Genomic DNA, 12,606 nt, shown 5'->3' on the forward strand with positions numbered 1-12,606 from the left:
AATTTTTATTCGGGTTCGTACAGACTAAGTTACTATTTAAGAGGAAAAGTCAAATAATAGGAGGATTTTAGCCTATAATTTTTTGAAAAGAATATATTTTTTTTGTTTGTTTTAGAATTCTTATGGGTCCAGTGCCAATTTCTTCCAGACATCCCTCCCGTTTTGACCCAATACATAAATCGCCTGTTTCATTGGGCCCTGGCATGCTGGCAGCCACTGCACATTTCCTCTCCTGCTTCCCCTCCCTAGGGAATCGCATACTTCCATTCTAGTTCTGAGGGCTCCTGTCACTCAGGGAAAAAAGTGCAGTTACCCACGTGCACGAGGTCTCAGCGACAAGGTGCGTGGGGATACCCTGTTCACCTCGGAATGTTCCAGACTCTCTTGCGAACGAGTCCTCTACAAACAAACTCTCTACAAGCAAGTCCCTGTAGACCTTGTGGTTTCTGCTTTTTACAGTTAACTCAAAAACAGGCACTCGAAAGTGATCCTGCCTCCCGCTTGCAGTCATGCATGATGAGACAGCTCCTTTTCGCTGTCCTTCACTCGCCCAGGTGACAAGCGATCTGGGCGCAAACAGCATGATGATGATGATGATGCGAATATAGCGGCTCATATTTCCTGAGCATTTGTTGTTTCTTTACCTCTGATGGTGATCGTGAAGTTGCTATGATCGTTCTGCCGACTGAGGAACTTTGTGGAGAGAGGCGCGTGCGTACTTCTCAGCTAGTAAGTGGTGCAGCGGCCGTTCAAAACCAGCTCTGTCTGACTACAGATTTGCATCATAATTTCATCTGGCAATTCTGCACACCTGAGAACTATACTTTCTCAATCTGCTTATTAAAAATATATGGAAATACGAGTGGCTTTGATGAAATAAGAGAGAGGATAATATAAATTAGTGGAAAACGCAATAAAATGTTTTCAAAGGATGAAGTTTTAATACCACTTGTATTTCACGACTGGTCTAATGCATATTTAAGACTAATTTATTATTAGCACTACATTTACAGGTATGTAAATAAATGCTGCTAAGGTACTTGAAACTATTTGCTCATGGAGCTTAAATATGCCTCCTGCATGTATGTTTTCATTATTAATCAGCCAACTCTTTATGTAATATGAAGGCAGATATTAATCCTCACCCTGCTGGAATGATTATAGATTCCATATTAGGGATTTGCACACACGTGTGCTTTGTTGCACCGATAACATGGTTGAAAAATGCCAAATTTGTCCAAGGGCTTAAATGAGCACATTCAACTAGGGGAATGGAGTGGAAGGAATTGTCAGGACACCAACGGGTAATGGCTTTGCTTCAGGGATCGTGACGCTGGGGCACTTGTCCCAGGGGAGACAGGATAGCTGGCCCTGAGGGAAGAGGCTGATACAGAGCACACTACAGCTAGAATTACCGACTACTGAGCGAAGAGGTAAGAAAGATGGATGTTGGCGCTTGAGCGCTCACTCACTGATTGGTGGGGTGAAGGCCCGCCCCACCCACACTTCCGGCACTTTGTCATAAATCCCCATCTCCGACTTCATCGGGGGAGAATGTCTCATCGAAGAAGAAAGCATATCTTGTATTTTAGAGAAATGGACTCAAAGTCAAGAAATAGAAGTAAAAGACAGAGAAGGAAAGAAACGTAGCTGGAATGTGTGATTTCAGTTTTCGCACATCTTACATGAATTGAAAAAGATAAAAGCCATCATCTTACTTTATATGTACAGTAATTTGCCTAAATTAAAAAATAATAATTTTAATCCTTCAATGGTGTTTGTTTTTGAGGAAAAAATTATTCGAGGACCTAATGCTATATGATATAGAAGAACATCAATTATATAGCTTCAGATAACGCACTTGTTTTAACACAAGGAAAATGTCTTAAGACATTGACCATATATTTTCCAAGTTTGAGCCAATGGTTTGACCCCTTCATCTGGCTATTTCGAAATTATCTGAATTAGAATATTTTGTATATTATTTTCTTACCCACAAGAATTAAGCAATTAACAGAGATAATTGAAGCAAGATTTTTGAAATCCATAGTCTACTTATCAAAGAATGATAAGTAGTTGCCAAAGACTGTTCATCAACATTTCTAGACATAATGCGTTATGAAATATAATTTAATATAAATGAATATTATTGTTGTCATGGATATGTAATGAGGGGTGGTCCAAGTGTTATTTTCTAATCTTTTCTCTCCATTAATACAAAAATGGTCTGGGGTTGTTTTCTTAAAGATTGACCAATTTCATAAAAAATCATGTATCTTCTTAGCAGTGTATTATCCTCGTAAGTGTTTTGCACTGTACATAAGCCAAAACTTAACATTCGATACCCAAACATCTATTCAATTCTAATTCCGTGCCAAGCACAGTGCTAGACACTTTAATAACACCAAAAATATCGAGACACAATTTGTGTTTTCAAAACCTTCATCTTTTCAGATCGTTGGAAATAGAATGAGTTTTTATAATCTAAAGTCTCTTTTTTTCTATTTAGCTGTGATTCTACTGCTTGTTCCTTAAATGTAGCGTTTTTCAGATTAACTCTTTACAACACTAAGAGGAGAGAGAAAATGGCCTTCATAGCAAATAAATGTGTTTACGCAGAAAAATTAAATATTTTCTAAATGGCCGAAGAAGATGCTGCTAAGAATGTATGTACAATGGAGACTTCTCAATAAAACAAGAAAAAAAAAATAAGTCCCATAATAGACCCCCTCACTGAAGAGTGCTTGAGATTTTTATATTTTGAAATTTGGAGTATCTGACTGCATTATTTAATCTTCACTAAAATTCTTGTGTCTGCGAAGATAATAAATTTGCTTAATTCATTTCTTATTTTTATTTTTTCAATAGCTCCATAGTGGTAGGCTTCACAGAAATTGTAATTCTAACTCCTAGCTTTTACAATTTAATTCAAGCCCCGAGAGCATAACCTGTATCAGGTCTGTTTTATGCATATGGGATTCTGCATTCATGCAAAAATGCTCTCTCAGACTTTTCTGAAGCAGTCATATTAAATAAAACACAATGATCATTTATACATATTCCGGTGTATTGATTTTCCTTGACTCTCTCTATGACTGCACTGTTGCTGATGACTTTGCTCTCCCTGTGAATTGGGGGCCAAATGAGTCATACTACTGAGAGGAAAAATGATGGGATGATCTTTTATTTATGGACTTTATATGTGCTTGATTTGTTTAATCAATGTAAATTTATCAAGCACACTCATTATGTTTAGAAAAACAGAAAGAATAATTGATGGTCAGATTCTCCACCCAGCTCCCAGGAAATAAGGTATAATGTTTTTAATTTCAATGTTACTAGTAATTTCTGAGTATACCACTTTCATAATAATACTTACAATATACACATGTCCATGTGTGTATATTTTTAATTTGCCATGAGCTCCAGAGTCACACAACACCATTATTTTACTTTGCCTTTCTTTGATTTTTTTATTTGAGTACATTTTATTTTATTTTTTTTCTCTCTCTGGAGCTATTATTTTAAATCTGGGAAATTTTAAATAATGTCCTCCTTCTCCTTATAACAAAAATAACAAATTATCATTGTATAAATGTTACCAATACAAACGAAATAATCGAATAATTAAAAATCATAACTTATCTTGACTTTTGATATACGTTTTCATATATTTCTTCTTGTCGTTTTTCTATGCACCTATCTCAGATTGATTTAAGGTTTCGCAGTCTATATTTTTTCGTTTGAAAGTTTTGCACCCTGTACTTTTTTCGCATTCAATTTTACATAGAGTCTTCTCAAATTTCATTAAATTTCTTTGAAAACATGATTCTGGAAGCTGCTTAGTATTAAATGTTTTATGGCTTTAACACATTCATTAGGTGACCACCCTACTCTGGGCCATCTCGCTAGTGCCAGCGATGGGAAGACCCCTGTCGCGGGCACCCCGTTCGTGGGTCTGGGTCCTCCCGATGACCCATCTTGGAATTTCCTCTCAGGAGCATCACTTCTGGGACAAATGGCCCACACAGCCTGAAGCCCTGTGACTGATCTTTCCTGCCAAACTTTCCTCCAGAACCAATTCAAGTAGTAATACAGCAGGATGCCTGAGTCGCTGTAACCTTGGTGATAGGTGTTGATTTAAAAAACTTTTGCCCAGATTATATGTGTCAAATTTTAAAAAATGACGAGGGTTTTGACTGGGACTGCATCAAGTCCACACTTTTGAAAAACTTGACATATTTACAATACTGAGATTGCCCATCCAAAAAAATAGAACGTTTACTCCTTTATTCAAAATCTTAACAGTGTTCTAATGCTCTTCATATTCATACTACTTGTTTGTTACTGTCTTTGGAAAAAACACTAGATATTTTATACTTCTTTTGTTGTTACTATTGATGATTATATATTATGTCCCAAATATTTTTTATTTGGGTATTGCTGTCATATAGAGAATTGATTTCACTTTATATCTTTATCTTGTCTTTATTGATATTATATGATCAACTTTTGATATTTAGAGTAGATTACATAATAGCATCTGTAAAAATGACACTTCTTAACTATTAGACACAGATATTTCCTTGTCTGTTGCATCATCTTTTGGTTACATTTCATTAAATTAAACAAATATTTTTAAATTATGTGTAAGTAAAATGCTATCTCATTTGCATTTTTTATAACTGTAAACCTTCAAAGCCTCAGGCCTCTGATTTTTATGCTCATCTTTCTATATCTGATGTTCTTTTCTACTTAGTTCTTTAATCAGAGTTCATTTGAATATATATCATAAATTGTGATTATACGTTTCCTTTTGTCATTTATTAATTAAGCGAGTCCTTCCTCGATTATTATATTTTTTAATTCATCAGATATTATTTTACATAATTTCAGAGATTTCCGGGCTTCTTGTTTTCTTTCATCTCGATTCATATTGATGTTCCTTAATTACCCTCTTAAATCATGGTTATTTAAATACATACTTTCATATCCGATGGGTAAAAAAGAGAACTAACAATCGCTGAGCTTGCCCAGGTGCCAGCTTTGTTCTTATGTCACTTATTGCTGAAAATGACCCTTGGGACAGACTTATTACTACCTCAGTTTTATAAATAAGGACCCTGAGTTTCAGAGAGATTTCAACCCAGCGGGTAAGGAGTTACTCTCGCAATCATCTGTGTGCCCGCTCACCACCAGAGGCCGTGCCTCCTCATCATGGGGCTCTAAATCCAATATTTTCACTTGTTTATGTTTTTAGATGTATCTAACATTGTTTTATGATTTAAAAAATTCCAAGGGTCTTTTTCGCAAGCTCGAATTTCGTTCAGATAGCAGCCAGTTTGTATAAACGCGGCCTCCAAATACATATGGTTTATTTGGGTCGCACAGCTCAGATTCTTAAAAATCATTTGGAATTTTACCGTGTTTTACAATAAAGATCTAGTTATGACTTTGGGCAAGGCAGCCGGTTGGTTACGTGGTACGGTTATATAGGGGAAAAACCGGCAACAAACAAAGGCAACGGGAACCAAAGAAAAAAAAAAAGTTCTGAAATTATAAACAATAAAACAGAACTCAGAAACGAAGGCCTGGGCTCCCTTCTGTAACTCATCACCTGCACGCACCCAACAAAGAAAATATTTGCCAAGATTGGTGCAGAGCATCCATCCTCATCGTGTCACTGCCGCTAGTCACAACACAGGAGCACACGCAGGAACAGTCGCACTAACCCAGCAAGTAGCTGGCACTGACTGAGGCCTGGGCAGGTGCCAGGCTGTCTCTATAATTTCATTTAATCCTCAAAATGAGGAAACGGAGACATACACAGCCACGAGTGATGGGGACGCGATGTGACAGTCTCCTTCCCTAACCGCTGCACCCGCTGCCTCTACTGGGGAGCAGGGGCGGAGGGCCGAAGGGGCATCTTCCTGGGCATTTCCACTCTTTGCAGTGGAGAGGAAGGCAATGGGTGACCTCAGTGTTCCTTGGGAGAAGGACCCTTTACCTTTCTTTTAGGACCTGCGTTACCTTGACCGACAGAGTGAAGTCTTTCCAGTGACTTATCAGCCCTTTGGTCGTCTACCCAGAAAGCCACTCCTGGCAGCTTTGTGAAATCTTTAGAGACAAGCTCTCAGGACATCAGCAAACTCTGCTTCGTGTCCCCTCAACGACAGAGCTCCCGGTCATCGCAAGCGAACCTTAGTTTGGCCATTCAAGCACTGGAAAGCTTTTCCAGCCTAGAGCTGGGTCTTGATTTTGGAGACCCTGCTAGGTACTAAATTTCAGTGCGTTAAGTTAAATACGGTTTGAGGGGGAATTTGGCCGATATAGACTATTAATTTACATAATTCCGGTTCAAACGTCTCTAGCAGATTCCTTGGCCCATGTTATCCAAAGCACTGCCTCCAATCTACTTTTCATCTTATTCGTAGACACTCGATTTACACAGCAGCCATTTAACTGATAGAATTACAATGATCAAACTAATTTAACCAGCGTAAGCAGCCAAGTTGGATCATTTAAACCAAAATCAACATTAAGGTCTGAATTACATGTCCGCTTTCCACCTGGATGCAGTGCATCGTATCCTCATATTTTAAGTCCGGGAGACAGTCTCCTGCAAGCCCCTCGGCCTCTCATCTCCCTCCCCACTGGCTTCGACTTCTGTTTTAAGATCATTCCTGCTAAGTCTGGCCACTCTAGGAAAGCTGCCATGTTTATCAGCAGCAGAGGCGCTTCGGGGAGCTCTTGGCTTCGAGCAGTTGTAGCAGCAGCTGCCTCTCAATGCTCGGATTCACATCGTGGAGGAAACAGAATAGCCAGATTGCGGAGTTTGGAGAATCAGTATTCCTGCTGAGGGACTCGAGACTCCGCGCGTAAACATCACTATGCCTTCACCGCGGCCAGTTTCTCACAAGTGCCGGCTGCTGATCACAGGAGTGAACAGGGCAGCCTCGCAACGTCCATCCAAGGACTAGGGGAAAAAATAATGCAAAAGACCAGCTCCTAAAGGATATTCTGTAGGCTCAGTCTCTCTCTCTCTCTGTCTCTCTCTCTCTCTCACACACACACACACACACACACATTTCACAGTAAATGATAAAAACCTTTTTTCTTCACTCGTAAGAACTTTTTAGAGTTGACAATCCTCATAATTTACTGCACATAAAAATGTCTGTTTCTGGTTCTAGACTCCGAGATTTTGATCCAATAGGTGCTGCCTGAAGTCCTGGAACATGAATTTTTAAGCAGCGCTTGGAGGGAGAGTCTGGCTTGGTCGTCTGCACTATACGGTTTGAGAAACAGTAATTACGAGCCTTGATCGGGCTGGGACAGTGGCGATAGGATTTGTGCAAATATAAGAAAAAGAAGATAAAACAAAGACACATTGTGGCCATATTTTCCTTCCCTTCCCCAAACACGAGCTGCACTTGCTGGTGGCGCTTAGAGAAGGCACACGCGAGCCGCGGCCAAGAAGCTCTTGTGCGGGTGACCAACTGTCCTGCTTTGCCTGCGACCGAGAGGTTCCCCATGGGACTTCCAGCACCGAGAGGAAAGCCCCGGGAAAACAAAAATGACAAAACAGGGCACACCAACAGATGGCTTCAGAGTAAGTGCCAACAAGTTGCTCTGGAGGCTTGCGCGAAGAAACCGCCAGTTCTAAGACAGTAGGGGAAAAGCTTTATGAAAGAACTCGTGTTTGAGTCGGGGCTCAGCCAACAGGGAAAGACCTGCACAAACAAAACAGCATCTGCAAAGTCACAGAGGTAAGAAAGCGTCTGAAAACATTCAGGAAATGCCATTTGGGAAGGCGATGTGTGAGGGTTGGGGGCCCGGGAGAAACAGGCCTGGACGTCAGACCGTGAAAGCTAGAGAAGGTGCTTTGGGAAAAGCATCACTGAACACTTGCTCTGCTGTGGTCCATTCCTCGTGTTAGTAATGAGACAGGCACAGCGTTAGGAGCTGTCGGAACAGATGCAAAAGTGCGAGGGGGCCTGTGCTGGGAACTACACCTGTGCAGGTGGAACAGAAAAGATGCAGGTGATGCAGGAGCTCAAGGACATTCCGAAGAGACAGGAGGATGGAAGGACGGATTCCTTGTGACAACTGAATGAAGAAGAGGCCATGAGAACATTGTCGAGGTTTCTGTAAGACCTGTGATTGTGACGATGTCTGTTATTAAAAGAATTTGGGAACATTTGTTTCTTTGGTGAAAAAGCTAAGTTAATAAATTCAGTTTCGAATACCTGAGTTTAGGGGCCTGACCCGGATATCTCTTGCTGTGAAACAAATGACCCTAAAACCTAGAGCCTTAAAACGATAACTCATTATCCTCTCCCAGGAGCCTGTGTGTCGCCTGGCTCAGCTGGGCACTGCCAGCTTGGGACCTCTCAGAGCTGCAATGGAGCTGAGGTTAAAGGCTGGTGGGCTCGGCTTTGCCCAGGAAGCTGCCTTAAGGGAGCTGCACTCCTGAAATGGTGGCTGGCTTCTACGAGGCCACAGCAGAAGCTGCCAGGCCTCTTAAAAGCTGGGTCTCAAATGGGCACAGCACTCACATAAATAACATTATTTCTTCATGTCTCGTTGTCAAAGTGGTCACAGGCCAGCCCGGGCCTGGGGGCCTGGGGAGAAGAGGTGCCACATCTCCGTGGGCGGAGGGGTCAGCAATGTGCAGCTGCCTCTGCTCTGCTACAGTGCTTACGGGACATACACGTGGAGAAATGTCGAGAACAACAGTGAATCCTAGTCTGGCTCTCCAGAAAGAAATCAGAATTAGAAACGTAAATGGATAGAGAGTGAATAAACGAGTGAATAAATAAAGCATGGGTATTGAAATAAGCTTTATTTGAATATAACCTGAAAAAAATATAAAGCAAAATTATAAATCAGGATGGGGGTATTACAGCGAATATAATATGTAAATATCTATCCCAGGCACTGTATTTTATACCGTAATTGTGCAAGCATAGAAACTTACACACGAATGGAATGGGTGTCCGGGCCACCCCAGCTTCTGAATTAGAAGTTGGAAAATATTGTTAAATGTATATAAAATAGTTTCCAGTGTTTACTGGTAGAAAAAAATAGAAATGAAACATTTCGATATATTTCAGATTAATCTTTGCCATAAGCAGATAACGTTTCGTGAACGTGGCTTTTAATGAATCTGGCTCCCATGAGTCAGCTTTCCTTACTTCTTTTTATCCTGACGAGTGAGGCCAGTAGTAGGGTGGAAAATGAGCAGTTTTTATTTGAAAATTGCTAGAGGTTACCATTTAGCTCCAATCACAATACTAAAAAAGAGATATTAAAAGAAAATTGCTATTTTTAGAGGACATAGTTGAATCAAAAGTAAATAGTTTAGAAAGAGACAGAACACTATTCCATGCTTAGGATCCTTCGCTGGGATAGGCAATCTGTTTGATTTTATTCCACAGCATGGATTTCTGCTATGTAGCTGGGAATATTCTATGCAGGCTAATAATTTCACCTTTACGACTTAGCGTTCTCACTAATTAGGTCGTAAGCTGTCTGCTGAGGCTAGTCTGTAATTTTACACTTCGTGTCTGGCTTCTTCTCTTAATAGCATGAAAGGGACAGGGGCAATGAATCCGAAGATATTAAATCTTGATCGAATAATGACTATAAAATTATGATCATGAGCTGCATCTATACGTGTGCTATGTATGAATACGCATCTATACAAGTATATACATGTACAGATCTATGTTCTAGCTATGGTTGGTTCTTTAATTTGGAAAACAAAAAAGCTGATAAAGAGGAAACAGACAAAGCCACGCAAATTGAGCTTTAGACGGCAAGGAACCTACACATAAGACTGACATTAACTGCTAGGACCAAGGCATGCTGGGACAGTCGTTCACCTGCATTTAAAGGCAGCACAAACTCACCGCGACCTTTAGCCCAGCTCTCTACAAACCCTATCCGTGAGCACGCGAAGCAGAAGGAGGAAACCTAGGCTGGGACACGTCACTTTAAAAGGATTGTTCGCAAGAAGAGATTTAAAGACATATGTAAGGTAAGACGCAAGAAGACACATACACGTATATAATTATCCTGATGAAATAACTAGATTTTAAACCACCTAATGGCTAGAGAGTCCTTGCATTTAGCAACGTAATTTTCCGTTACCAATTGCAGTAGCGATAATTTCTCAGCGCGAAACTGTGAAGGGAAAACCTTAAAGAAGGATGACAATTTTTGTGCCCTCTTCACCCCATAACACTACGTCACGTGTCCGAGCCAAACGCAGGACAGCGGCAGAGCCTGTGAGGCACCATTCATTCCAAGAAGCCTTTCGCCCACGTGGAGGCTGACACTCCGGTGAGCCTCCATTGGCTGAACGATCGCATAAATTAATGCTATTCGGAACAGCTTTAACTTGCACAGCTGACTTCAGAAATGTGTGACTAAGCTTCCAAATTGGCACCAAAGGCACATTTGCAGGAGCCGCCTTATCTCTGCACCACTTACTGCCTTTCATCCCTCATCCCTCCGCGCTTCCTGCCATTATCATCTTCCCTGTCATCACAGGCAGCTGAAGTCTCTCCTTCAGAATCAAAGGCCCTTGGAGGACAGGCCCGCTGAAAGCTACGGGCGGCGGCTGCCAACGGGGCGCGTTTCTTTCATTTACATTTTGATTAAGTGAAAGTCTCTTAATTTGGGTCATTATCGATAGATAAATCTGTAGAGAAAATGAACATGCATCTATAATGCGACCGACATCACGTGATTTATTATTCTTATCGTGCGTAAATACAGAAGGGGGGGGCGGTGAAAAAAAGTAAGTCCAGCTTTTAGTTCCCCTGGACAGGGAGCACTGCCAGCGACTCACGGGGCAGGTGACATCCTCCGTGGAGGCCAGCCCGGGCTCTCCCGAGTCTCGCCTCATCCTTCTTTGCACTGAACTAGGTCTCCGATCTTAAAACCTGTCATGCATACACAGATCTGTCTACTGCACCTGACCGGCTCTCCTGGGAGCGACTGCCAGTGGGAAGACGAAGGGCCCAAACGGGTGTCCATACCTGATTGTGGACTTTGTTCAGGGATTCTGGCTACCGCCTGCGGGCTGGACGTGGCGCGCGCTCGCTGGCTGGCGGAGCCGTGGCCGCCGGGGACCGCCGCCGACGCGTTCTTGCGGGGCTTGGTGTCCTGCAGCCACATGGGCGAGGCCTCGAAAGCCTGCATCCTGCGCGCGTGGCTGCTGGCGGCGACGCGCAGGTAGGCCTGCGCCTTGTACTCCTGCAGCTCCCCGTAGTTGGCGTCCGTCACCCGGCACTCGTACAGGCCTTCGTCCTTTTTCCTCACTTTGGAAATCTGAAGCTTGTGAGAGATGTCATTGCCTTGGACTTTCACTGTCTGGAAAATTGCAGGTGAAAAAAAAAAAAAATAAAGGGCTACATCAAATGGCTGCGTTCGCGCGCTCGCTCGCGCCGCGGCGTGAAAAGGCCCTCACGGTGGCAGTCGGGGGGCTCGCAGGCGCCCCGAAGTCCGCTCTGAAGGTTTCACTCGTCCTCGTCTGCGACAACCGGCTGCACCGACCCGGGATGATTAGGCGCCAGAGTCCGCCGGCCACGTGGTCACGTCCCCCAGGCTGCGGGAGCAGCTCCGGCACTGCCCAGTGGCCGGGTGGGCCCTGGCCTGGTTAGCTCGGCTGAACGAAGTACCTGTCTCATGAGGCCACGTCGGGAGTTTACACAGCCTTTCTCTCCGCTTGGGGCTATGACTCTGAGAGGTCACAGAAGTATTTTGTTGGTCGTTGTGACCAAGGAATTTAAGTGAGAATGTGCTTTTATATCGGAGTGGCTAGTAAAGGTACTGACAAAATAAACGTGGATATTAATGATTTTTCTTCTCAAATTTTTGGCGCACTCTGACTTATCGTCCAGGGGTGGCAAAGCTCGGGGTGCACAGTAATGTCACCCGAGTCTTATGGTGCAGAGTACATACTCCCTGCCACTATAGGATCTTTACATTACTGGAACTTGAAATTAACACTGGTTGATATTCAAAATTGAAACTGGCTTTCTTATTTCTCCTAATAAGTTTTATGCCAGATTAATAGCAAAATTATACATACGATTGTGTTTAATACATGACATTCTATATCATATTATCTATATCCATAAGCATCTTTATCAGAACAGTTAGATTGGATATACATTATATATTATCCACGACTGACTGAACGATAAGATTTCATAAGACGTTCAGGATTTAAGGATCTGGATGATTTTGAAAGAAAGAGAAAACAAATGAAGGTGACAGAGTTATTCTGCTCCTCCATTATACTTTCAAATGGCCATAAATGGTTAAGAAAACTTGGGGGTTCCTCCATTTTTCACATATAGAGTTGTATATACAAATAGTTTTCAACATTGGAACCATAACCATAAGTACGTGTGTGAATGGAAAATTACATATAAATATACTACTATAAGTATAATGGAAATTAATAGCTTCACGTGTATTCTGTGTCTTCAGGGAGTGAGGCTCAAATTGGTATTTTATAAAAGCTCTCCTGGGAATTCTAAGGTAACAATTGCTGTTTTAGGACGTATGTTCAAGGTCATACAGTGGTAA

General features: G+C 41.9%; 1 protein-coding gene across 1 annotated transcript in view; it reads right to left on the minus strand.

Moving 5' to 3' along the window:
- The window catches only part of LOC105306142 (V-set and transmembrane domain-containing protein 2A), a 26,395-nt gene that overhangs the window by 8,171 nt on the left and 5,618 nt on the right, over window positions 1–12,606 (minus strand). The window contains exon 4 of the mRNA XM_011381047.1: window positions 11,049–11,382. Coding sequence (XP_011379349.1) covers window positions 11,049–11,382 — 334 coding nt within the window. The remainder of the gene's footprint in view (window positions 1–11,048; window positions 11,383–12,606) is intronic.

This window comes from Pteropus vampyrus, unplaced genomic scaffold, assembly GCF_000151845.1.
Source record: "Pteropus vampyrus isolate Shadow unplaced genomic scaffold, Pvam_2.0 Scaffold424, whole genome shotgun sequence".
Lineage (NCBI taxonomy): Eukaryota > Metazoa > Chordata > Mammalia > Chiroptera > Pteropodidae > Pteropus > Pteropus vampyrus.